General features: G+C 44.4%; 6 protein-coding genes across 6 annotated transcripts; 1 reads left to right on the forward strand and 5 right to left on the reverse strand.

The window, feature by feature from the left end:
• Positions 1 to 705: 705 nt before the first annotated feature.
• PHALS_00624 (uncharacterized protein) lies at positions 706 to 1397 on the forward strand (the record flags this gene model as incomplete). Its single annotated transcript, XM_024718113.1, has 4 exons — positions 706 to 906; positions 976 to 1005; positions 1074 to 1154; positions 1206 to 1397. 4 exons carry the CDS (start codon positions 706 to 708, stop codon positions 1395 to 1397), a joined length of 504 nt encoding a protein of 167 aa, XP_024586850.1.
• Positions 1398 to 4598: 3201 nt separating this feature from the next.
• PHALS_00625 (uncharacterized protein) lies at positions 4599 to 4838 on the reverse strand (the record flags this gene model as incomplete). The annotated part of the gene is made up of 2 exons (XM_024718124.1): positions 4599 to 4696; positions 4772 to 4838. 2 exons carry the CDS (start codon positions 4836 to 4838, stop codon positions 4599 to 4601), a joined length of 165 nt encoding a protein of 54 aa, XP_024586851.1.
• Positions 4839 to 9748: 4910 nt separating this feature from the next.
• Positions 9749 to 10249, reverse strand: PHALS_00626 (uncharacterized protein; the record flags this gene model as incomplete). Its single annotated transcript, XM_024718135.1, has 1 exon — positions 9749 to 10249. The coding sequence occupies one exon, from the start codon at positions 10247 to 10249 to the stop codon at positions 9749 to 9751; it is 501 nt and encodes a 166-aa protein (XP_024586852.1).
• A 3572-nt stretch (positions 10250 to 13821) lies between these two features.
• Positions 13822 to 15677, reverse strand: PHALS_00627 (hypothetical protein L916_05769; the record flags this gene model as incomplete). The annotated part of the gene is made up of 8 exons (XM_024718146.1): positions 13822 to 14007; positions 14079 to 14151; positions 14232 to 14376; positions 14440 to 14510; positions 14578 to 14680; positions 14742 to 14841; positions 14947 to 15104; positions 15284 to 15677. 8 exons carry the CDS (start codon positions 15675 to 15677, stop codon positions 13822 to 13824), a joined length of 1230 nt encoding a protein of 409 aa, XP_024586853.1.
• Positions 15678 to 16226: 549 nt separating this feature from the next.
• PHALS_00628 (nuclear lim factor interactor-interacting protein cleavage-specific form) lies at positions 16227 to 17165 on the reverse strand (the record flags this gene model as incomplete). The annotated part of the gene is made up of 1 exon (XM_024718157.1): positions 16227 to 17165. The coding sequence occupies one exon, from the start codon at positions 17163 to 17165 to the stop codon at positions 16227 to 16229; it is 939 nt and encodes a 312-aa protein (XP_024586854.1).
• A 656-nt stretch (positions 17166 to 17821) lies between these two features.
• Positions 17822 to 18772, reverse strand: PHALS_00629 (TFIIF-interacting CTD phosphatase, including NLI-interacting factor (involved in RNA polymerase II regulation); the record flags this gene model as incomplete). The annotated part of the gene is made up of 1 exon (XM_024718168.1): positions 17822 to 18772. The coding sequence occupies one exon, from the start codon at positions 18770 to 18772 to the stop codon at positions 17822 to 17824; it is 951 nt and encodes a 316-aa protein (XP_024586855.1).
• Between the last annotated feature and the right edge of the window lie 8544 nt (positions 18773 to 27316).

Here is a 27316-nt window from a genome sequence, read left to right on the forward strand (position 1 = left end):
ATCGGTGACAAAAGTTACGCTTCCTCAAAGCGCAAAGCTATGGCAGCCCCGCTGCATAAGCCGTCGTCTACGTGTATGGGAGGAAGAGCGAAGGCATAATGAATAATTCTATTCATCTCTGTCTGATAACAAAAATCAGGCAATTTCATTTATTAAATTCAAATCTGATCCACAATGTAAATCGTTTAAATTCGAATTATGCTGATGTAACGCCAGGTAAAATGTAAAAAAGCGGTCTTGGCGCCGGTGGGTCTGAGTGGAAGAACCTGAAAAACTGGCCGTTAAGCGTGAAAGTGCATCGAAATTTCTTGTGACAGTCGTGAATAGTAACACAACACTTGAGGGCTGATCATAGCTATACCCCGAGCAAGTACGAAGGGCTACATATGTTGAAACAGAGCATGTAGGAAGACGGGTAGCTGTACATCGGGCAAACGATGCATGCTAACGTATGTAGTAATCAATAGGTAAAGTCTTGGTGAGAGATCTAGAGCCTTAGACACTGGAACTGCAGACAGCACTTGCAATAATTCGGTGACAAACTGCAATAAATGAAAGCGTAATAAGCTTTTGCAAACCAGACTGAGAAAATGTCAGTGCGCGGGAATGTATACACACAATGCCACAAAGATATTCCAGTGAAACGACTTCAGCTTAAATGAATCTCGGTCGTAGAACATTTAACGGCCCGATCGCGGACTTGTAATGTTTCGAGACGGGTATAAAACACGGGAGCACCAATACAGTCAGTTGTCACGTCAGATGAATGCCCTCACTGTGAGGTGTCACTGCGTCGAGATAGTGGCACTGACAATATTTCTAACTTCTAAAATCAGCTTTGGAAAGGAAGCTGCGACCATCTTAGCTCAAGAGGTGTTTAGCGAAATTGTTGTGGATGATTACAATGTTTTGTAAAGGCAGATGAGTCCTAAACGTCAATCTGCTAGATCAAAGCATTGCGCTAAATTTGTTCAGTGGAAAGCTGACGGTGGCAAAGCTAGTCGGGTAACAGGATGCGATCCACCAAGTAAATAATATTGTGCTATGGCTGAGATTGCTCGGTTGTCACATAGGCTCGTAATGCCCAAGTAAACATCGTCAGTGAAGGCATAGTGCAAGCGTCCGCAATGGAAGGCTATACACTGACGGAAGTGGTCAATCGATGAACAGGCTTGCGATGCCTCAGTTAACATTGTCATCGGAAGTCAGTGTGCTGGAGTTCCTGGTCGCGAAAACCACGTATTTCGTGCGTCTTTTTATTCCCAACCGAGACTGTGGTTGAAGTAAGCTGGTGGGCAGAGAAACACTGCCTCTTGCCTCTGGAGCGCAAGGCTATTAATGAAAAGCTCTCTAAGTCCACATCACGATCATTCAGCGGCGTCGGCTTTGTCGGCTGACACTGAGTAGCGTGAAATAGAACAATGCAAAGTATTCAAAGCCATTTTGGTTGCGTGAAGAAAACATAGAAGAAAATCTTGTTGCAGTGCGACCGATTGTCATAGAAGGGTATCGCTGCAAGGCAGCAATAAAATTTGAAAGCAAAAATACTTGTAGGAACTCAGAGCAGTATAAATCTTGCTGCAAAAAATAGATGGACCTGCGACAAGGTGATAACTCCACACACCTATAACTTGAAATCCCTGCCGTATGTGTAGATAAGATGTTTGAGAAAAGGTGCAGCGGGGGTGCCATAGCCCTTTGCTTAGAGGAAGCTAAGCTTAGTCACTGACATTACGTTCTTTCCAAGAACTGGTACGAGGGTAGCGGGTTGCAATTTGCTACTTCCGAGTACTAAAACCTTAAGCAAGACAAACGAAAACTTCCGTTCAATATTGAAACTGTAGATAATTTTTTAGTTGCGGCAGAGCCGCCATAAGCGAAAACTCTAACTTTTCCTCATTAATGTAGTTTACAATTCATATTGTAATACCAAATTAGTGTAGCAAAACCTAATTAATATAGTAAATGTGCAATACTACTGGCAATCCTGCCACGTGATGGCTTCTTGTTATGGTGTAGCCACATCACTGTGTGATTACACTAAATTGTGTAATACACACCTATGGACGGTCGCACCATCTTGCGCGACCCACCCTTTCATACAAGGGTACGTGTAACCCCGTTACAAAAGGGCTTAGCATTGTCGGAAGTCGCCAATTAACTTGCGCAACAGCTTGGGAGGTTGAACAAGTAGATTGACAGAGCAACATCAAAGGAAAACTTAATGATAAGTTGGAACCTCGAGCTCTCCAAAAATACTGCATGTTTCGAAGTCATTGAGTCTTTTGAAGGAGGAAAGGAACAGTCATAAGAAACCTCATTAGAACTGCATCATAAGTGTTTGCAATTTTCGTAGACTTGGCTGCAATCAATTGTAACGAAACTCCTAACCCTGACAAATTGCTGCATGAAATCTTATCTACAATTTTAATTTACCCGCAAAGAATTTGAGACCAGTTGAATGTTTGGCAGCGCCTAATTGCATTTCAGACCTAGTCTACAAACAAAGAGAGCCAAGACGCAATACATGTACACAATTGATGTCTTGTGTTAATCCGCCAAATTTTGGATTAATAACTAGTCTGTTATACGGTAGGAATAAAGCGTTTGAGTATCTTGGTAGAAAATCACGACGGGGTGCTGGTGAGTGAGACAGTATTCACGGAAATGAGGGGTTAATTCAATAGCCAAAGCTACCGTGCTAGCGCAGGGGGTGTAGGATCCAAATATGAGCGCAGATAATATTTTGACCGTCGAAAGTCCATATGGTGTAGAGAAGCTTCTACTTCTGGGGGTAAATGCAGAGAACAAAGTTTCATTACACTGGCAATTCGGCAAAAAGCCAAGGTATCTGATTAATCCAGCAGAACCACGAAGATAAATACAACCAATACGAATTTCAAGTTTAGAGAGGGGCAAGTCAAATGTTTCAGCTAGTCTGAAATTCCGCTCTGTGTTCTGGCGGAGTGTATGATACCGCATCGCTAAGTTGGAGGTTGAGGGCTCAAGTCTCCCCGCGACCGAGAATTGGGTTGGGTCTGGCGATGTATGGAATGGTCTTGGAACTCAGGGTTATCTTTTATTAAATAAAATTCTGAGATCTCGACGCTTTCGGTAAACCCTTCGGGACTGTCGTGGGTTAATCGTTACAATACTAGCTAAGCAACGGCGTTATGCGAAATTACCATTGGGAAGAGCCACCTTAACGTTTGTGACGCCTTCGGGTGAGACGGTAGTAGTCGGTGTCGTATGGCTTGCGGACCGCTAACGTTAGAAGTCTATCACACCAAAATGGCTGCGCAAATCGTGACGTGGATCGGTTTAGCCCGTGGGGAGCGGGTAAAGAGCAAAATTTGTATAATGCAAGTCTATCAGTTATGGGAAGGTTTGAGCAATTCGAGTTGTGTTGTGGAGCGATCCGATTAAAGTGAAAATAAATAAAGAGTTTTTCTTACAGTGGTGCTACCGAATTGTACTAGAGAGACGAAATATTTCAGTAGGAGAGGTACCGGCTTGCTTTCCGATATGGTGCCGCCCAGATTTTACTCTCTATTATTGGGTGATCCCAATCTAATTCTTCACTGCTAAAGCAGCTGGCGAGTTAAGCTGACTTGAAGTAGATCCGCTGAACATGAGACAATATACAGATCCCGTCCACTAGACGCAAATGTTACTCCATGTCACTCGCTAGGGAACGGCTACAAAATGGTTGGATCACTTTTTGAGGAGGAAAATGTGGTGTTAACCAGATCTTCGTGAGACAATTGAATAACCTGAACTCTTTGTCGTAGACACGTTACTAACAGACAACTTTGAAGACAACATGCACACCTGTGAAGGGCCGCAAAATATGTCGGATCACTGTCTTCAGCATAAAGACTCAACCTTGGAGGGTAAAAGATCTCTATTGCCAAGTTATGCATAGTCTCTGAAATTTATTGAGTCATTGGTATGGATATAGGGTTGGTCGAAATTTATGTGCTCACCAATAATAAACATCGAAATACTAATTATGGAGTTGATGATATACTTAGATGGTTTATTTACGTGACCATTACCTTGCTAACAAAGAGTGCGATAAGGCAACACAGAAGCGCTACACACCATAGCATAAGCCTATTCAATAGCAAAATAATTCGATATTTGATCTTGTTGTGGATACTCTCATAGGCTCAAGCCTCTGACTATCAGGCTGAATTAGAATAAGCAACGGACTCCGCGTTCGTGGGGCATAGATCGGTATCGGCTGTATTCGATACTATTTTAATCCATATTCTAGGTCATTTGTTTGCAGTGAGAAAGGTCTTGAGCTCGGGCTCAAGTCAACGGCGTGTTGTGGAGATCTTAAGCTGTCCCAGTCAAAGCTGATAATTTGATGAAAAAAGTCACAGGTCTTGATTTATAGAGCTTGATTGTTAACATGTAAATATCAGAGTTCTGGTCCAATAATCAGCACAAATAAGCCTGGTGAAAGTGGATCACTTTGCCTCACTCCTGCCCCATGCTTCATAGTCCAAGCGAGAATTATTGATAATGAATTTTACTAGGGCTTTGCTAGAAACAATAAAACACAGTATCGAAAAGCTTTTGCGAATTGTTTATGTTACTAGAAATATCTTACGACTGCCAGTTGACACTGCGAACAGCTTGGGCAAAGTCCAGGCAAATGACACCAGCAGTAGATCATTATTCGCGACTGATGTAAACGTGATAAATTTCCAAATCAGATTGTAAATTATGCCAGGTATCCCGAACAGACACAACCTCAAACTGGCATAATGAAACAGTGTTGGTAAATCTTGACTGATTCCGTACGTTATCGCCTTAGGCATCAACATCTTATAATGTGAGGGGCCGATAATCTTAAGGGTACAAGTGTAAGAGAGTGCAGTTCGCGATAGTCTATCAAACACAACACGTACGCTTGTGCGACGAGAAAGCACTTTTCGGCGTGGAAGGAGAAGCGCAGTCCCGACTTAGCGGGAAAAGGAACGACTTAAGGCCTGAAAGACAAATTAGCAATTGAATTGTTATGAGGTAATGGTTCCTAGCTATATAACGCCCTAAGGCTTCTAAAGGTTTTACTTATAAATCATTGAGATGCTAATTTATAAATCAAGGGTGTACTGAGGTTGAGCCTCATACAAGATGTTGGGTGTACGGAGCTTAAACTTCGAAAAGCTTATATTTCACTTTTCGTGGAAAGTGTCAAGTAGAAGTGACGGGCTTTCGTAGCCCACTTCGAATGACAGCGACACGTCGGTATCTTCACCAGAACAGATGCCTAGATAGGAAACATTCTCTATCGCACAAAATCTTTGTGTATGCATTTGGGAACACGATGCTGTAATCTTCTTTTATATTCCCGCAATGCATACACAAGGTACATCTATGTATGTACCTTCACGTAATAGCTAGTGTAGCCCATTATAGTTTCTGCAGACTTTTCGGAGCAGCTCACTTTTCGATCAACAACGAAGCGATCAAGTGAACAGACCAACACTTAGGAGCGTTCTTCGCCAAAATGGCAAAGAACGGGTCCAGAACTCTGAGGTTTCTTCCACTCTCAGCCAAAATGGAGATAAGAGGTTCTACACGGAACGTTTTTTTGTTGGCGTCGGATCACCAATCGTGATGATCCGACCCAAACCATCGTAGCCAGGCTCGACTTATGGCGAACATTTGTTCGCCTTGAGAATGAGAAAAAATGGAGCGTCTGCTTCGCCGAGTCGGCGTTGGCAGGAATCTGTAACGACCGAGCACAACCAAGCTTTGATCGTCACAGTGTTGCCTCTAGCAACACTGTAAGTGTAACGGGAATTGCCTGTCCGTATATAAGAAATGTTTAAGTCAACTGAAACGCCTACCGCGAGTTGATCGCTTCCAGCGGGCCGTTGACTTACATAAAGAAGAGGAAAGGTAAGGTGACATATATTATTATAGCCAATATGCTGTACACCTCTCAACCTGATAAGTGCCTTCAGTTCTAATACAACAAAACTGGAAGGGGATATACTACTATACAGGGTGTATAGTGAATGTTAGACACACAAGAGTATGTGATCCATACAACATATGCAATGGGACCTGGTCCATTAGAGTAAGCGATCCTCGTCGCTGCGGACCACGTCGATGACATCAGGATCTAGAGCCTGACAAGTTTCCCACGTTCCCAGCTCCGATGGATAGCCGCGCCACTGAACTATGTAGAAGCGTCGATAGTTTGACCGCTACGTCAATGATGACGAGTCGATCGATCCTCGTGATCTGCAATCCTTTCAACCACTTAACGACGCTCTCCGCGAGAGTCTTATAGCGGAGGTGGTGCTGAACGTGAATACGATTGAGCGGCTCTGGAGGAGGAAGAGTGCTCATCGCGGGCAAAACGAAGCGTTTCAGCAGTGTTGCTCGACCCTTAAATATCACTGCGAGAGCCTTTCAAATCTTGTCGCAGAGCAGAGCTCAAACTCGATATTTTGACTGATGGTTCTGCCCAATGCTCGGCTTTGGAGTCCCGTATCGAACTACGGTTCAAACAGGTTCATGATGAACTTGTTCGACGAAAAAGCTCGTGAGTTGGCTCACGAAATCCTGTTGCGCTATGCTGAAAAGGTAAGCTCTGTTCTCAATGTACTCCGTAGTGAGCACCACTGTCGCCTTCAAGCGCTGGAACCAGTAAAGTAGCAATCCTTTAATCCTTTGGTGTCCTTTAGCGCTTGTACGCCGAGAAGAATCCCCAGAGTGAAGAGTGGTTTGCTCTACTTGGACAAATGGAGAGACTTCATAATCAGCTCGATCATCTAACAAAGGTGTAGTAGGGTCGGCAGGTCCACTCGGAAGATACGATTTTACCCCACCTACATAAAATGTAGGATGTAGGCGCATGCGGTAATAATTAAACATCGCAGTTGCATTCAACGAAAAATGAATTTAAGCAAAAGCTTTCTGTTTTTCAAGTTGGACACTGCATGTTCAGTAGTACAAGACCTCTGACCTTATGTACCTTCTTGTTCTCCCTACTGCTCTTATATGCTTGTTCTTTTTGCAGATCCTGAGCTTTCGCAATTGCTTCTTGATCAAACTGCACAACGGCTTGTTTCTTTGCAATAAAGTCATCGACGGATGTTCCTCACGACTTGTGATGTCATCAATAGGTCTCATTGAGTCAAAATCCGCTTCTAACTCTGTGACAGCATTTAGAGTTGACTGTATCTCTATAGCCATAGTTTCTTCTCACTAAAGGTAGAGACATCGCCCAGTATGGAAGCAAGTATTCTAGAATGAATACCTTAGTTCACATAAATTGGCGAAGGACCTTTCGAGACATGCGTGAGTTGTTCAACGCAAACGCTGCAACAGAGGAACTGCACTTCTCTTTAAATGACGTAGCGTAATTACGCGGAACTGCCTCAGAACTCGATTCACGCGCTCTGTTTGACCGTCTAATTCAGGGCGTGCCACTGTTGACATGGACAATTTGGTGCTCAATAGTCCAAACAGTGCATCGACGTAAAACGCGTGTCACGATCAGACACGATCTCAACAGGAAGGCGATGCAGACGGAAAACAACGTCTACAAAGACCTAAGGTGTCTTTAAGGTAATGATCTTATTTAAAACAGGATCAAGACGAACCATCGTGCTGAATCGGTCAACTAACAAAAGAATGCCACTGCGTCCATGTGTGTCCGAAAATGAAGTCCATATTAGATAATCCAGCTGGTTGTTGGCACTAGCAGCGATCGAAGTGGGTTTGAGTGGAACCCGATGGTCTTACTCTCTAGCAAACATCACAGCTTATCGGACCCACTTACACATGCATGACTTATAGTAATCCCAAAAACTGAGAAACGTTTTCTTACACCCGAGATGGCCACCCGAAGAGCTGTTATGGTACTCATGTAAGAGGTGATGACGCAAACCTTCGTTAGTTGGAGCAACAACCCTTGCTGTATCCCGTTTTCAACTGCATTGTACAATAATTCATTGTGTAACGGTGAACACTTGATCTTGTGCGAGACGGAAGACCTTGCAGTACTTTGTACAAGTCCTGATATCAGACATGTATCCTTCGACAATTCCATCGCACACTATAGTCATTGCTTGCACTCTGATCGTCTGATATATTCGCTTTGTCGACATACTCGTGCATATTCTCGATCCTGGACTTTGGATCATAGTCCGAACGTCTTGCGAACGCAACCGCCAAAATTTTCGTCTTGCCTTGCTTGTAGTGTACAACAAAGTTGTAATCCGCAAAGAAGAAAATTAACGAGCCATTCTCTGCGATAAATTAGGAGTGATTACTGCCGTATGCAGCGAGGCATGATCTGTATAGATCGCAAAGCGCTCTTCTCCAAACGAGTACACACGGAAATGAAACAAAGAATACTTCTTTGCTAGAAGGCCTTTGTCATGAACAGGATAGTTCCGTTCCATGGGCCGGAGTCGTCGCAACTGATACAACACAATTCGCTCTCGCCCCTCATCACGCCCAACCGATGGCATAATCACTTGCATCGTAGAAGATTTATCATGGTTTGCAATCACAGGTACAAGAGCTTTTTTCAAGCTCTTCTTCACTTTGGCAAATACCGCCAAGTGATCTTTGACTATTCGCACTCACCGTTCTTCTCTAAATGAGTCGTTAGGGGTTGCACAATAATCTCGCGTGTATTTGTGCAAATGTCGTCTCAGCTGTTTCACATTGTTTTACACAGGCCAATCACTGGCAGCTTTGTCGTCTCAGCTGTTTCACATTGTTTGGCACAGGCCAATCACTGGTAGCTTTGGCTTTCTCTGGATCTGCACGAACGGCATTATGGCCCACATAGCAGCCGAGGATGGGGACCTCAGGTGCGAAGAAAATACGCTTTTTCAGGTTTGCGTAGAGTTTATGCTCTCGCATAACTTGGAGACATGACGAAGATGATCACGATGATCATCGACATCAGACTTCTCACCCATTTTCTCAATATGAAAGTAATAAGTCGTCGAAGTATTTCCTCGGACGACGAAAATTCGTGACCATTCTGATGAAAGTCGCGGGGGCGTTTATAAAATCATGTGGTACCATTGATCATTCCCACATACCACTGGGGTACTGCATGCAATTAGCGGCGTATCATTTTCGCAAAAATTATCGTTCAGACCAATGGCACCAAGAACGGTTTAGCAACCATTTCCTCAAGAATCATATCCTTGCGTGGACCCGGATTCTGGACAGGTATGTTCGCATCGTTTAATTTGTTGAATGCTTGAACAATGCGCTAACCACCTGTGGCTTTATTCACACAGGAAGTTGGACTAGAGTGCGGAGACTTGCTCTCACGCACGTGACCAGCCATCTGTCGCTGCGCAAAGAGCCCGTCAATCGCTATGAGTTGTTCTTTCGGAAACATCCACAGCCGCATTATACAATACTTCATACCAAGACGTATGTTTATATCATTGAGAACGCCTCTGTCAGATGGCAATTCGTCCAGCACCTTGTCAAGGAATATATCATCATATTCCTTGACAGCTGCATACACATGATCTGTCTTATAGCGTCCCGCGACTGCCCATCAAACTCTTTTTCCGTGTCTTCTCATCAAGTACTTCCGCAGTATTGATGTCATCGTCGATAGCTTCTTCAACAATCGCACATATTTGCGAAACGTTGTGTTTTGCCAGGCTACGCTTCAGCGTTCTCCTGCTCATCAACGACAAGGAAACAAAATTTTGACTGAATTTGGGGTTTTCAATCTTCACGTGACCACGTCAAGAAAGTGACGTAGACGGATAACGTCTACGTCACTTTCTTCGTTGTAGGCCACAACATTTACAAACTCGCTTGAAATGTCTTGTTCTTGATCACTTTCATCATTGATAAAACTTCTACCTTGATCAGGGGTACGCAAAATACTTGACGGAGTACTCTTCTTGGTGGCCCTCTTATTCTTCTCTCGGGATGGGTCTTTGCCTATGGTCCCACTATTCGTCATACAGCCATCCACCATGACATTCATGTCGATGGAGACCGTCTTCTTTCTGCGCCTGACTGCTCCACCTCCAGTTGAACTGTAACTTTCGTCTTTTTGAGCATGAACGTGGGACACCACAATATCACTTGGGACATCCGTGACTTCATAAACAGATGCATACGCCCAAACCAATTCCTCCCTCGTCGCAACTCGAGATAGCGATGGACGACTTGTTGACAGCGATAATCCAGTCAATGCTAGGCTGAAATGCATCAACCATGGCATACTTGAGTGATGTCAAGCTTATCATCGAGGTCGCGTCGGATCAACTCGTCTACATCTCGCAAATTGTCAAACTCCATTGCCAAGCGAGACTTGCTTTGGCATCTTCACTGTTGATTTATTTGCTAAACGGATGATCATTTCCCTTTTCACATCGGGTAGGCTATCACCATTTCTAGTCATAACTTGCGCTCGGCCAAAGTTGTTTGACGCATCAGTGTCAATCAGAGCTCGTATTGGTCTCTCAAAACCATCTACAAAGACTTCTTGGAAAATCAAAGTCGCACTTTGCCTGACACTAAAACCACTCATAGTGGAAACTGCTTGTGCATCATGCACGTTTCATGACCAGAGTTCTGTGTATCATAGCATCCACAGTACTTTTCTCGCCTCCAGTAGGGAGCTCTGTCCTTACTGATCGTTCCGTTCGAACCGACGATTTTATAGCGTCCGCAGTTATCCGAACGAGCACCCTGTGTCTGTTGCAGACTCGGCAAAGATACTCTGCTGTTCCGAGCTAAATGACCGGGATTCTCACGACGGAAACACATCCCATTGCTGCGAGAAGCCTCATTTCTGGGCGTGGAAATGTTCGAGAAGTCTAGGAGCTCTGGGTCATCACTTGTACCAGTCGACTGACGCGCTTGCCTTGGTGCAAAGCCATTGAACTTGGCTTGCTTGATGCTGAACTCTTCTTGCATCACAAGGTTGATGGTATCGTCCAGCGTCTTGGGATACTCACGAAGCAGTTTATTTTGGATCGGACCGTTTTTCAAGCCCGCCATGAACGTGACAACTTGCGTTGAAATATCAAGTGTAGATCGTAACGACCTTGACGATGCTTCAAGAGACACAAAGCCCACTCTGAGGTGGTTCAAACGCCTTCTTCAGCTCGATCTTGAAGTGTCCGTATTATTAAAGCAGATTATATCGACTAAATGCTTGCCATACGCCCAACGATCCGCAAGGTTGGACATCGCATACAGCACTTGCTGCTAGAGCCTTGCAGTTGCCTTGCTGTGATTGCTGCATTTTAATCGACAAATTATCGTGAAAGAGGCTCATTCTCTCCACCACGGTACAAAGGAACGTTCAGCGTCAGATACATCGCTCTGTACGAAGAAATAGGGTTGCGTTCTGCTTCCGAGATTCCATTATCTCATGATAATGAAACGGACGATCGCGTTTTTATCTTTCGGAGAGGACGACTGCAGTTAATTGACTACAGCAGCTTCTCCGATGACTTCTCGCATCCCCTCGAGTGCCATCCAATTGTGCTAACTATACTAGTGAGCGCATCAATGTGAAGACAAATGAGGAAACATCCCATTCGTCAGCACGTCAGTTTGCGGTACTGATGGAAAGACTGGTAACCCGACTCCCATATCGCTCGGACGAGGACAAGAGTATGGCTTGGACTGGAATGTGCGACGTACTTAACACGATTGTCGTTGAAAAGACCGCTCGAAGTGCTACCAGGTGTAAAAGGGCTCTGTTTCTAACAGTCTCTAGAATACAACACACACTTGTGCGACGAGAAAGCGATAATCGACTCGGATGGAGAAGGACAGTCTCGCTTTGAAGGAAAGAAGAACGACTTAAGGCCTTGAAGACATATTAGCAGTTAAAATAACATGAGTTAACGGTTCCTAGCTACATAAAAAATATGTCAAAGACTCCTATAGTTTTAATGATAAAACTTTGGATTCCTCATAAATCAAGGGTTGTACTAAGGTTGAACTCATCTTCAGCGTATACCAAATTTTTGGTGTACGGAGCTTGAACTCCAAAAAGCTTGAACCTCGACTTTCGAGGAAAGTGTCCAGTAGAAGTGACTGGCTTACCCCTCACTTCAAAAGACAGAGATACGTCGGTCTCATCACCAGTACAGATCCACAAGTGGGAATCAGCATTCGTATCACACAGAATATTTGTGACTTCAGATACGATGTCATGTGTGCCTTTGGGAACACCATACTGCAATCTTCTACTATAAATTCCCACGATGTCTCTTAAGATAGAATGGAGAACGATTGGATCAGCTTTTTTGAGTTGGTTACCTAATATTTCATCAGTCGAGACGATGTACCCAATACCCCCGATGATTTCAGCCAATCACGACCGAATCCCGTAATAGAGAATTGTGATTTAACTCTGTCGCGCTAAGTTTCGATTTTTTTGGTCGAGCTTTCTGCCGAATTAATTGAGACATAGCGTTGCGCTCACGAAGTGCCAAAGTAAGGTATTCGAAGGCTTGTCCGTTTTCTCAATATTGTAAGCATGACGACAGACTTGCGCAGACAGAAAGCGAGTTGTCGCTACGAGTCTTGCAGTATCAGTAGAAGTCGACGTACCTGTAAACGTTCGTGTTTTTCTTTCTCAACAATTTATGACTCTGAATTATTGGTCACGATGTTTGTGTCACTGAAATGACACTCTTGATTAATAAAGGGTCCATAGACGCCACTAGCCGTTGTAGATAGATCAGGAGTTAATATTAGATATCTTCGCATTGGAGAAATTTTCCTGAAAACACTTTGATGAATGACATCCGACGTACTGAGAGGTAATCCTCAAAACCCAGAAGTGTGCCATAAACATTTTGGTGGAACGGATAAGCTTAGCATAAGAGCCCACACTGACGAGACAATTGTAAATTCTGATTTTAAGATTTGATCAGATTTATAAAAACATTCCATTCAAATGAATTGTAAGGATCTACAGGTCATCAAAGTAAAAGGGTACGTATTGTACTATGGTGCTCGTTCATAATGCAAAGCTCAGCAGTACTCAAGTACTGATTTAGAAGAGGGCACTAGTCTCCTGTTACAATACATACGAATATGTGTATATTTTTGCGTATACTTATATGAGTAATCAAAGTAAAACGATGGATGATATTTAGTATCAGTTCGAACTAAACCTATTTAAATCGAAAGCCAACTATCCTGTTGCTAGAATCTCTCGGTTTTGCGCCTGGATGGAGGTTACGGATTCGTTATTTGCGAACTTGCTGACGTGGCCTCTTTGAGTCAAAGTTATTTCTGTGCAAGGTGTATGACAATCCCGTTGCATCAACTGATCATCTCTTTCGATGCTTTTATTTACAAAAAATGCCCCAGGATACAATTAAAATGAATGGATACAATTTGAATGAAATTTGAATGAAATTGGTGGATAACTAAAAATATCATTGCAACACTTGCTCGGTTGGTTGCCATCATGCGTCTAATATTTTCTGTGAGTACAGTGTCAACGATATTTTTTCATATTTCACTAAATCTCAGATTCGTCATTCTCATCGTAATCAAAAGGATGACGGCGAATAGAAAGACTATTGTGCACAAGTCACGCAGTGTAAATGATTGCCAAAGAAACAAGATTTAGATATCTCACATTATAAGCTAGATCGTGAACTTTTCTATTTCTCTTAGCCGGATAAATGCGAAGACAGCACGACTGTCGTCTCACTCTTCTAAATAATAACCAGGAATTCGCCAAGCCGTAGGCTATATATTCAATACCTCATGCACAAAAATTTTGTGAGAAATAGAAAAGAAAGTTTGCAGGTGGTTTCACAAGGCAAAAAGATGGCGGCGGTATTCCAAGATCATGTTCGTTTTTTCTTCTTTCCAGCGCGTACGTCGGATGAATTCAAGCGAATATTCTGGTCCAACTACAGTGCCTTTGCATAGAATCTCGATCTCCTCGGGTTTGGCTACCTTCAACTTCTTCGCTAGGTACTTGCGAAGGTACATTATCTGTGTGAGTTTACGAAGAAATTGCAGTTAGCCTTTCATACAAAATCTATAAATTTTCTTGCTTATTTGACCTTGAGAAGCGACTGCGTGTGCATATAAGGAGCTTCCAGCTTGCTCAGAGATAGAAACAGTGGAATGTCGGTACTGTCAACAGAAAGAATAAAGAACCCACAACTTTTGAGAATACAATACAAAAATTCCATTAACAACAATTTTCAACTAACCCGCGCTGAGGATAAAGCTCAAAACTAATCATATTGCCAGGTGATGGACCAAGCGAGCGACAAATGGTCATAGAACCAGACTGCGTTTCGGTGGGAGTATCGGGCTGCTTGCGCTTGATCCCAAACTTTTTGTAGTACATTTGTTCTAGTGCCAGCAACGATAAATTATAGCAGCAATTAACGCTTGTAAAAGCAGCAAAACTAGTACCTTCCGCTTCCTCCTTTGCATGAAAGTCTGGCAGAAGCTTATCTGCCAGCTCTTTCATAGCTGGATCAGGGCTGCCTCATCATACAGCATGTAATTGGTGATGTGTATTATCCTTGTGATAGCACGATTCGTACGTACAGAAATTGTGCTAACGGCTTGGCACCGAGACTCATTTTACAAACCGAACAGGAATTTGATTTAGGATTGTACAGATAATACCCGCGAATGCAGCCGTAGCAGACTGAACGAATCCCAATACTATTATGAATATATATTTTACATGTTCAGAAGGTTTGACGTACAAGTATGCAGGCATTCCTTTGAAGTGTAAGGATCTCGAAAGTAGCCATTGCATAGCTTGCAAACAAAAAATTCGTTTATATGTGTCAGGTGTAGCGTTTCCTGTCATAATTAATAACCACAATTAGTAAATTACTGCCAAAAGTGCCATGCTTTTGAGGCCGAAAGTTTAGACTCAAAGTTCGACACGAAACCAACAAGACTTACGGTGCGTGCTTCGACAAACAACATGTTGTAGGCCTTATCATCCAAAGACGTGAGCGCCTCGGTCGATGTCGAAGAGCTCTTGGCCATATCACGACAAAAGTGGAACAAAGTACGTTTTTTTAATACTAATGTATTATTTAGTGGAGTACATTCTAATCCTACTCAGCAGCATATTTTCAAATATATTACATACTATATTATGCGTGGGTGTAGTGTGGCCGTCTTCTTCGCTTGCTTAGGATGACAAAACCAATGACACAAGCAACTGGAATAATCATCAAAAATACAGCCATCACAAATATGGTGCTGGTAAAGAACGATCCTCTGTGACGCTTACTTGATGCTGTGCCGCTACCTGTCGATCCGCTACTCGATTCCGTCAGCTTTAGTTTCCAATTTGATTCATTGAACTTGGTTTTTGCCTCTAATGACTGTGTCGATTGTGCGGGTGCCGGTACTGGAGTTGGCAATAGTAAGCTCTCGCATTCGCACTTGCCTTGATCGTTAGACTCTTGGAGATTTATATGGGCTTCACTTCGTTTTGCTAGCAACTCTTGCATTTCTAAACGCAGCTGGGCATAGAGTATTTCAAGCTCAATATTACTGTGACAATACGGATTTGGAGCCGAGAGCGTAGTGATGTAACCATGTTGTCTCAAGTTGGGGGATTGATGATGCCTACGATGCATAAGAATATGATGTCCGTGAGCCCGGACCAAAGTGACCGACATCGTTAGCGAAGATAGACATATTAACCTCATCGATATACAATTGACTGCCGCTTTCATGACGCAATTGCAAATGGATAAGTATGTGCATGCGAAAGTCGTCCATCAAATTGTATTTTTTTACTTAAGCTCCTTCCGTCCATCAGCCGAAATTTCTTAGATATCTCAATACTGACGCAGCATTACATACGAGGTGCCGAATCCTGTAAGCCTTCACCTGTAAATTGAGCGTATTTGTAACTTTGAAGTGTGTTCAAGTCAACAGAACGATGTGATTGATATTTCTTGATTTGATGTGCAAAATATGTGCTAGAATTAACACAACGACACTAAATTTTGTGACCCCAAAATGCCAATTTGTGCTTTAAAACTCCATTAAATGATGTCATCTAACGGGTTGTGTGAGATATCACCCGCTCTAACACTCCCGCCTCGATCGTCTCTTTTGGCAGCACGCCATGAATAATGAAAGCGAATGACAAAATTATACAATTGTAATTTTATATATTAAACAAAATGTGATAAAATGTGTGATAACCTTCAGTATACCCCTCAGTAATCATAATCCCAAATTTGTAGGTAGTCGCGAACGTCTTCAACATCTTGATGCTTGGTGAGAAAACGTGCAATCGATTCGAGTTCATGATCATTTGGATCGTCAATGAAACTGGAGCAGCCAATAGCGTTCCGAGGATGAAAGGCATAAGCCATCGGTGAATTATCAACTATAATTGTTTGTGTGATGTTGCGATCGAGTAACGAGAGATCCTTCACGTAATTACCCTCGAATTGGACACAATGTTCCCGATAGAGACGGTAGCGGATTACACCTTCCGAATCTAGCTTATCCAGCAGTGGGTCTGCATACTTGCTGAGACTGGCCGTGTACACGACAATTTCGTAGTATTTGGCCATTTCGGTGAGGAACTTCTCAGCCCCAGGTCGCTTGCATACAAATACCGTGTACGCGGTACCATCAATCTCAACAGGGATAATAAAGTCATAGTTGTCAGTGGGTTTGAATGACGAGTGCACCAGCGTTTCATCTAAGTCCAGTACCAAGCACTTTTTGTTGGAGTCCGTCGGAGATAGCGGTGGTAATAGGCTCGGGCGCAATTCAATCGTACTGCCAGACAATTCGCCTTGTTTTGTCTTTTCTAGATCTTGTTCCTGATTGTGAAGGCCAAATGCCGACCAAATATTAGCAAAGATGTTGCGGAAGCTTCCTCGCTGCTTGATTTTCCTCGCGTTCGATTCTTCACGGGAGACCCGACGAACATTGGTGAGAATAGGCTGTTGCTTGCCATTTTTGTCGGCTTGGTGGACTACGCTTGCCAATGGATTTACAACCTTCAGCTCGGCAAGCCGTTGCTTTGGTGGAGTCGCGTTGGAAAATGCACTATTGTTTGGCAGATTCGAGTCCAAGGGCACATCACAACTCGTGGGTAGAATTGTCGGGATTTCCAACTGTGAAGCAGCTACCGTCATCATAATTTCGATTCTTTTGGAATTCGTAAAAAAGGGCTATGCCCGAAACTGAAGGTGTAGTTTTGAACTTGTGTAGGCGAGTGGAGTAGTGTGCTTGTTTTTAGTAGATGGTGAGCTGCAAGTAAGATTTTGAATGGCGCTGTACTGACTGATCATGGTGATAACCACTGAATGTTGTATCTTCCTCGAATCTTGTCCCCAGAAACACTTAAACGTTAGACAACCCAATTCCCCATCACCTCCTACTTATGATGATACTGTGTTTATTTTTGCTGGTCGCAGTAATTTTATTAACCATTTTCACCGTTTACACCGGTGAAATTCGCTAGAGGAACTTACCATTGACCGCCAAACGGTTTATATGAAGTATCTTAGATTTTGTATCGTGCTCAAACGGTCTGGACGAAGTATTCGAAAATCTGAATCGTAACGACGATGCATACGTTAAAAAACCCGAAGCGTACAGACATTATCACTTAACGTTTGAGAGCCACTGAGTATAATATTCAAAATAAATAGGCATTTAATCAAATACAATTTCTTGTCTGAATTTTGAACAGGAGTTACATACTTAGCATGTAAAAATTAAATTTGCCTTTGTATGTCAAGTTATTTTTTTGGTTGCTAATTAATAAGGATAAAAACTATTTGAGATACAATCAGAAATGTGCACTCCAAAGGTGCAAGTGTTCACGAACGTCTTTCACATCCTGGATCTTATGAAGAAAGCGTGCGATAGAATCGAGCTCGCAGTCATTTGGATCGTTGATAAAACTGGAGCAGCCGATGGCGTTACGAGGATGAAGAGCATATGCCATTGGCGAATTGTCGATGAGAATGGTTTTGGAGATATCACGATTGAGAAGCGAAAGGTCCTTAACATAATTGCCCTTGTACTGAACACAATGCTCGCGATAAAGCCGGTAGCTGATAGCACCATTCGGATCTAGCTTATTAAGCACTGGGTCTGCGTACGCGCTGAGGCTTGCTGTAAAGACAACAATTTCATAGGTTTTGGCCATATTAGCCAGAAAGTTTTCGGCCCCAGGCCGCTTGCACACAAAGACGGTGTAGGCGGTACCGTCGAGGTCAATCAAAATGGTGTAGTCATGAGTGTCAGTTGATTTGAACGATGAATGTACCAATGTTTCATCCAGATCCAAAATCAAACATTTTCTATTCACCTCACAAGGAGAGGTGGGAGGTAATAGACTCGGACGCAGCTTAATGGTATTGCTGTTCAAAAGAGATTCTTTCTGTTTGTGTTTTTGATGATAGGGACCGAACACCGACTGAAAACTGACGAATCTGTTGTTGAGGCTCCCTCGCTGCTGAGCTCTCATCGCATTTGATCTTTCGCTGAGTAAGCCACAGGAACTCGTAAGAATAGGCTGCTGCTTACCGTTTCTGTCAGCTTGATGAATGAAGGTGGCCAACGGATTAACTGAATTCAGCTTTGTGAGCTTTTTAGTTGATAAAACGAATTCTCCTCTAGTTCTTTCGTCTGCAAGCGTGATATTGCTCCCAAATTTTGACGATAGTCTTCCATTTCGGGACTGTTGCCAATTAATAGTTATCTCTTTCATCGTATTTGATCTTGTGCCAGTCATGGTCACCGACATTTACGTCGCGTTCTGTTTATTGATGGCGCTACTTTTTCTAGATTTGACCTCGCGCGACCCCGTCTAGAAATAATGGCACCGCGAAAGGCGAATTATGTCGTGGTTCGTAAATTGGGCCGCTTGATATGATGGGCTGCGCGCTTTGTTCATTAAAAAATTGATGTCACTGCATTTGACCAGAATTAATGTTTTGTTTCTTGTCCTCGCTGGTATCAAGCTGTTGGACAATCTTCATCCCTGATCAGCTGCTTGCATCCTATTAAGGTTATTTTTGCCTATCACGACACAATGCGGCACTTAGACAGCAGTCTAAATCTGAAAAAATTCTGCTTACTTTGAAAATGTGAAATGCTTCTCACAACCGTCGAGCTTAAAGACTCATGGCCATTGCCAAAGTAGTTGCTGTTTAGCATTTTTTCTTTTATAACTGCATCCTTATGTTCATCGTTCGAACCATAGCAGATGTGGGTCAAGCAAAGCTTTCTCTTTAGATAAAGGCAATTTTGAATTGCTATTTGTAACTTTAGCAAGTTAGGTAGCTCAGACTACTCCGTATTGCCCTGTCAAAGATGAGGGCTATCACGGTGAAACTGATTCATGAGAAGAGGGAAATACCCCCTGGTGCTGGATCTCTTCAGTGCGGTGGATTTCCAGTTATCCGGACAAAATCTCCATTGGAGGCAATTTCATGAAAAGCTCTCTTCACGAAGGAGTGCATCATTTTTGTTCGAAATCTCCGTTAAACTCATTAAAGAAGCGGCAACGTGAAGCCTTAAGTAATGTCAAAAGGTTAACGTGGAATGTTCATCGATACATTTCACGCAATGCGTTTCAACAAAAATTTGAATAAATATAACGAATTTGACAGTAATAAGTAACTGTAGAGTGATGATCTGGATATTAATTTACAGCTTTATACGAGCTTACAAAATGGTGTTGACGCGTGTGACATCCACTCATCGAGGTTGCATTGAATGACGCAATGCATTCCTCCAGTAACGGCTTGGCTAACCACATTTTTCTACACCGCCACGAGATGGATCTGGTCTTGACTATTTGGGGATTGTCGATCCTATTCGACTTGCTGATATATATAATATCAGCCCGGCAACGCTTTGCAGCAAAATTAGTGATTTTATTACAATGAGATTGCGCGTCATGCGCAGGGTGTGTGATCCAATGATTGAAAGCTCAGAAGCAGCACACCGATGCAAGAGGCACACGAAACATATGAGATTCAATAGGATTAATGATATGCAGTCAACCAAACAGTGTGCGCAGTCTTTAGTACCAAGCTTTGCTGAAACGTTCACGATTGTAGCAAAAAAGGGATGGAGTTGAACTCGCAATAATTATGAAGAACTTGCAAATGCGTTGTGTGTTCTACGTGGAATTGCAGAAGCCATATCCAATCTTGATTCTACGAGCCAATTGAATGTGAAGACCCTGCTGAGGCGCAAACAGCTTCTTTACTACCGCTTGGCTATGTTTACTTATGCTCAAGTGAAGCGATTCGGCACCGAGCCACTGAAGGTGCCTCAAACCACGCAGGACGATAGCCAAATTCCGAGACTGCATCCGAGATTTGACTCATTTTAATTTGAGACGCATGCCGAGAGTCCCGGAGAGAGTCGACGTGCCACCACAACTGGATGACCTCTCACGAGCTCCGTCCACAGGAGGATCGATCACTATCAGCGATGCTCGATGAGCCAAGTTGGGCGACCATGTGGAGCGCATAGTGGGTCAGTGTTTATATCAGGGCTGTTACCAGTATATAGTTATGTGGAAAGAAGCCTTTTTTTCGACTCATGAGGGTTCGAGACGCCACTTTGACAAGACTGCATTGGTTCCATCGCCGTTTAAATTATGCAAACGCTAGGCTTTAACCCCGTCTGGAAGAAGCAGGGCTGCCTGTCGCAGAGCTTATCAGTAGTGAGTAGGATCCAATTCGCTGTTAGCGTGGCACTTGATCAGTGACTGTAACCGCTGTATCATGCGCAGCGGGGCTGCCGTAGCTCTTTGCTTAGAGAAAGCTAAGCTATGGTCACCGACCTTGCGTTCTTTCACCAGTAATAATGTAGCGGATCGCACTTAGCTACTTCTAAGTACTTAAACCTTACCAAGGCAAACGAAAACTACTGTTTAAAAAACTAAACTGTATTCAATCGTTTTAGTCGCGGCATAGCCGCTAAATCTAAAACACTAGGTTTTCATAATTAATATAGTAATACACAATTAATACAGCAAAACCTAATTAATATAGTAGCATGCATTACTACTGGCAATCCAGCCACGTGGTGGCTTCTTGTTACGGTATAGCCAAACCACTGTGTGATTACACTGTGTAATACACACCTATATACGGTCGCACAATCTTGTGCGTTCCGCTCTTCTTAAAAGGTACGTGTAACCCCGTTACATCATGGGAACGAGCGGGTCAATTGATGTTGGATTGATTGGAGGTAATTGGGCTCAATCTTGGCTCCCGTGTTGTGCTCTGTACTTTATCAAGCCAAACAATAGAATTACGGCCTAGCCAAAATATTGGTTTACTAGAAATGACTTGCCAAAGCTTTGAGACGGTTGAGACAGCACGTTTTTCATAACCACTGCGCGAAATAAGTATGGTCGCATCAAAATCCTCGCTAGCTTTCAGTACCCAAAGTGCATCTTAATAAGAGTACGAGACTTTACCGACAGCTGCTGCTCTAAACACAGGCGGTACTTCTGTGGAATGATGAAGTGTGGCTAGAAAGCTCTTACAAAGCGACTTTCTCGCGTTCGGTTGTCGGTGTGAGTAGAAACTATGCGCATGAACGTGTTAGGGTTCGCCCCAGCGCAGTGAGAAACGTAGAATGCTTTGAGTCATAACCACAGCGTGATGTTTGTACAATCGGTGTGAATCTCGCGCTCGCTTATGAATACGCTCGACTTTGTAAGCAGGTTCAAACTTACTGGTGATGTTGTGGTTATCGTTGCAAATTAATCAGCTGTGTGGTGCAACATTATTCACCGACGAAAATAGTACGGAGGTGGTACTTCGTTCAGAAGGGAGGCGGAGCACAATGAGCACCTATTTTATGATGAGCGGCTAGACCGTATGTCTTCGAATGAGGGTGAGAAGGGCCGCTTCTGAATGATCTCTCCGTAGAGCGACTCGGCATCGTCACCAATTATTATATCAAGAGTGTCAGTGGCAAGGACTGCACCTATTTCGGAGATTGCTCGAAAATTTGATGAACTTAACGGGAGTAGACTCCTCGTACGTGTATCCTCTGGGGAGCGAGCACGGTAAAGCTCGAGGCGTGGAGTTAGACCTCGGTAGCCTAAAGTTTGAGCCCCAGTGTGGCCCACATTCTAGTAGGGATAACAGGTTAGTACTGTACAATGATGTACAGTACTAACCTGTGTACAATGATGTGCACACTACTTGATTGCCGTACAATTTTCTAAGCGCAATATTGTACAACTGTATGCAATTTTCGCCACACTGTTTTGTGCTTGCGATTTATCAATGGGACCAAAATATTGGTATTGATAAAGACGATGGGGCTTCGAGAGAAAGAGGTACATGGTACAATAGGACTGCTATCCCCACGTCAAGTGATCGAAACAATTCGATCACGAGATAGATTTAAGCGTATATGGTTGATTTCAGTTTTTCTTATATAGGTCACTTCTATGAACTGTGTGCGTTTGCTGACGCGGACATGTTGAGTCGAAGTTTTCTCTGGGTATCGTGCGCGGTAAATCGACTTCGGTCCCGTCCCCGTGCGACTGTACACTCAATATTAGTAGCCTAAAAATTGGCTTCATCTTCGCTATCAGTTGGGATTTTGGTTTTATCCTCACGGATGAAAAAGTGCTATACACAACTCTGTCGTTGGATTGACTTGCAATGGAACGAATGCAACAGTATTTCTGTACACATGGTACAGAACATGGTACAGATAAGCCCGATTCGTACAGTCCACGTAAACAAAGTGTAGAAGTTTACTTTTGTAAGAATTATCCAGGAGACAAACGACTGCATCTAAAGTAACTTTGCCTGTTGTATAAATCGTGACATATATTTGAGCTATTTCGATTAAAATAGTACTAAACGTAAACACATTTTAGCCAAAAGTAATGCCATCTTCAATGCTTGACGTGAGGCGAACAGCGCAAGTGTACCTAGGAAACTACTTTACAGAGTCACCATCGTTTCCTGAGTAGCGACTCTTACACTTCTAGATAATCAATAATCACACAAAAGAGTAATGTGGGTTCGTACAATTGTGCAATATTGTATTCGAACAATTGTATGTAAGTATAAGGTGTACAGAAACTGTCATACAGTATGGTCCCTATACACAACGTGGATGGTATCCTCGCTGTATGAGACGTATCTCAGACACGCTCGCAGATCTGCGCAATTGGATCGGTTAGCTCAAGGCATAAGAATCAGTTTAAGACCAAATCACTAGTTCGAAACAGAAGGCATTCAGCAAGGAGGTTTGTTATGAGGTTCTTCAACAGTACGTTTCCTTGTCAAAACTGATCGACTTGCTGAAGTCACACTTTGTTGTAAATACATTGAACGTCATACGTCAATTGTGCAGCGGGGCTGCCGTAGCTCTTTGCTTAGAGGAAGCTCACTTAAGATCACCGACCTTTGTTTTATACCAGAAACAGTACGAGTGTAGCGAATCGCAATCCGCTACCTCCAAGCGTATCCAAAACCTTAACCAAGGCAATACATCCATCCGTTCAAAATTGAAACTGTATTTATCTGTTTCATTTGCGGCAGAGCCGCCTATATCGAAAATCTTAGGTCTTCCTAATTGAATAGTGAAACCTAAGTAATATGCATAATTACTAGCAGCCCCGCCACGTAGCGGCTTTTCGCGTGCAGAAGACGAAGAAAAGCTCTGCTCGCGGGCGCCCTCGGAAGCAGCGAGGCTGGGTGTCTTTCATGTCATAGACACTGGACTTATTGAGCAGAGTATATGTGACGACGGTCCTAGGGGCGAAAAGCTGTCTTAAAACGCGATCCTCGTACCAGGCGACAATGAAATGTGAATTGTGAGTATTCACAATATTGATAAGGGAGAGTATAACGGGGTTACACGTACCCCGGTATGAAAGGGTGGATCACACAGATGGTGTGACCGTAAAAGGTGTGGATTACACAAGTCGGTGTAATCACGCAATAGTGTGGCTACACCGTTACAGTGCATTTTCGGACAGCACGTCCTCGGCTTCACGGGAAGCACGTCCCAAGCCCTCGACAGCCGGGCGCCACACACCGCGCCCGCCACGGGCGACGGATTTCCTTGTTGGGATATATATTGGATGTTGGGATATTGGAGGAAGTCGACTACTGCTTTTTTAGGGATGGGAAGAAGGGGAGGGCTAGGTTCGCCAGCGGATTGACGTGAGCCTCGCTCGAAGCTAACAGACGCTGTGTCCGTTTCCCGATCTCTCGATTACCAATCGCCTCGACGAGGCACAGTAGCAGCAGTTGATGGCTGCCCACAGGGGGGCTCTCATGCGCTCGTATCCACATTCGGTCCTAGACCCTCGTGCGGAATATGGCTTCCGCATGGCAGATCCCGCTACTGAAGCTAAAGACGCGACCACTCGATCGTTAGGCGTCTACGTAGTTAGTCCCCCGGCCACTACACAAGCAGCGGAAAGGTCTCCGAGCGCGCTTCTTGGTATCTCAAGGAATCCCAATGGATATGTACTGCGCTCGACTTCGCGTCAAAGAGGAGGCGCTCCTGTACCCGCGATGGACTATTTCTGTGATGCTCGCCCCTGGCAAAACCGCTGCAGATAATGAAGAGCTCGTTAAGCGATGAGTGTAGTGGCTCCGAAAACTTTTCTCGCTGTCTAGCTTACAGCGGAGCCACAAAGAAGTGGACGTGCGTGTAGCACGCCATCTATGATTTAAGGTTGCCAAACTCAATGCGCAACGCCGACTTCCTGCGTATTGTCACCCTGCGCCATGTGGAACAATCCATCACGCTCTCTCGAGCTCGGTATTGGTGAGTCTGCAACCACATCAGCTCATGGCCATAGATTGAGCTCAGCTCATGGTTCTTCGGCTGCCCGAGCTACTACCGAGAAGCGCGGAGCGTACGACGACGCGGAGCGTCATGATCCTTCTGATCATAAGCGTTCACGACGTCCGGGCAGTCATGCTAAAGTGGCATCCCAACCTCCCACGAATTCTCGGAGTTTGGGTATCCCCGCCAATTCACAAGATATTGGGTTTGACAAAGGCGTATCACGTGATAGTGGACGCCACCGTTCTCATCTAAAAAAGTCGGCGGCGGGCGATGGCGACTTGGTCGATCGCAGTCCGGTGTCTCTAGGTTCTCTTCGAGCGTTGGGGGACAGAGTTTATCGTCGTCGGCACTCTGCCGAGCATCTTGCCAAGGTCTCATAACGCTGTGCTGAAGACCTTGAGAGCTTGGGACTGACTGCCTCACGTTGACGACTATCGCGATCTGTCGAAGCGGCTTTTAGCTGTCGAGCAGACGAATACGTCACTTCGTGCGACGCGGAGTGCCTGGCGCCGTTGAAAACGGAGATCGTTGCACTCCGTGCTCAAAACTGGTTGCTGGTTCAGCTTCTTGGGGGCGAGCACCTTCGGGTGCCGCCCTGGCGCCAACGCTTCTGCGTTCACTTGCGCCGGATCCCGGTACGGCTTGAGCAAGCCCACATTAAGCACCGGGTGGGTGCTCATCCCTCCCGGAAGGTTCAGCGTATGCGCAAGGTCTCGCTTGGCCATGAACTGAAAAGGTCCAATGCCCCGCGGATGGAGCTTTGTCTTAAAGACAACAGAGACTGCATGCGTAGAATGGTTGCTAGCATTTAATAGAACCAGGTCTCCGACCTCAAAGTTTTCTTCATTTCTTCTGCTCCTTCCATCTCCATATTCTTTCTGCATGTTTTGGATTTCAGCCATCGTATCGCGATCGTGTCATAGGACACTCAGTCTGGTAGACAGGAAGTCACTCGACTTCTTTACGGACAGTGAGGGGGCTGACATCAGCTAGCCGCTCGGCTATTTCTCCCCCACCAAGCCCTGCGCCATGGGATGGCGGCATCAGCGGGACGCAAGGATAAACGAGCTTGTTCACGTAGATGCGTGTGGCAGGTAGATGAATGCACTGCATTGTTTAGAGCAAACTCGACGAGTAATAGCACGGCGCTCTAGCGCCTCGGATTCTCATCGCAGAGGCTGCGAAGGACGACTTCGACGACGCAATTCACGCGCTCAGTTTGGCCATCGGTCTGCGGGTGGTCCGCTGTTGACATATCCAGCTTGGTGCCTAACACCTTCAAGATCTTCGATTAAAACTTCCCAGTGAAGCGTGGGTCCTTGTCAGAGACAATTGACTTCGGAAGTCCATATTGAAAAACACGATTCACAAACAGCGTCACTGTACCCACACCGTCGATGGTGTCCGGCACCACCGCAAGATGAGCCATCTTGCTCAAACGGTTGACGAAGACCACGACACCCGTATTGCCCGCCGAGTCCTTCGCAGACCAAACACAAAGTCCAAACTCATGGACTGCCAACAATCGGAGGGTACCGGTAAACTGGCCAGCGGCGCAGCCGCATTCGGAAAGGGTTTCACGCTTTGACACGTTTCACACGTGCGCACATATTGTACAACTTGGGCCACTAGTAGTGGCAACTCACAGAGCTGCATGACTTCTCACGACCGAAATGACCACTGAGTGGAGTGTCGTGGGCCTCATAGATATACGGTATTTCAAATACTCATCGTGAGGAACCACAATTTGTGGCCTTTCCGTCAAATCGGTGCTATAATACAGAAACCCGAATTTTGGTGTAACCGTGCGCGGAATTATGCCCACAACTATTTGTCCGAGATTCCAATCTCCTTGCTCCCGAGAGCCTGTAGCAGCGTTATACATACACCATCACCTGCGTATACGCGGTGCAGATCAAATCCGTCACTGACGACGTCACCGTCGTAACATGAGCGATCTTTTAATCTGGTCTGGGTGACAACGCATCACAGACAGCACTAAAAAGACGATTGAGGTCTGGCAACGGCAGTTTTGGTTTTGGTTTTGGTGCATAAAGTAAGCTGTCTTTGATCCTGTCAAAAGCTACCCGATGCTCGGTGTCCAAATTCCATTCTGCATCCTTGCTAAGGAGATTCGATAATGGCCGTGCCATTTTCGCATAATTTGCGCTATATTTATGCAAGTAGTTGGCGAGGCCAAGCCACTTGAGCAAGTCCTTTTGGTTATTTGAGACCAGCCAGTCTACATTGGCCTTGACCTTAGCGGGATCTGCTTGAGCATGCAGCTTATTCTTGCGCATACACTCAAGCACTGCTCTCAAATAGACGATATGGTTTTCCTCATCTGTCCTATCGTACCCCGCACGACTGTGGACAAAAATGTCGTCGAAGTATGTCTGGGCATACACCCGGTGAGGCCTGAACAACTGCGTCACAAGACGATTAAATGTTGCTGGTGCATTTGACAGCCCTTGGG

The sequence above is a fragment of the Plasmopara halstedii genome, assembly GCF_900000015.1.
Source record: "Plasmopara halstedii genome assembly, contig: Scaffold_117, whole genome shotgun sequence".
NCBI classification, from domain to species: Eukaryota; Oomycota; class Peronosporomycetes; order Peronosporales; family Peronosporaceae; genus Plasmopara; species Plasmopara halstedii.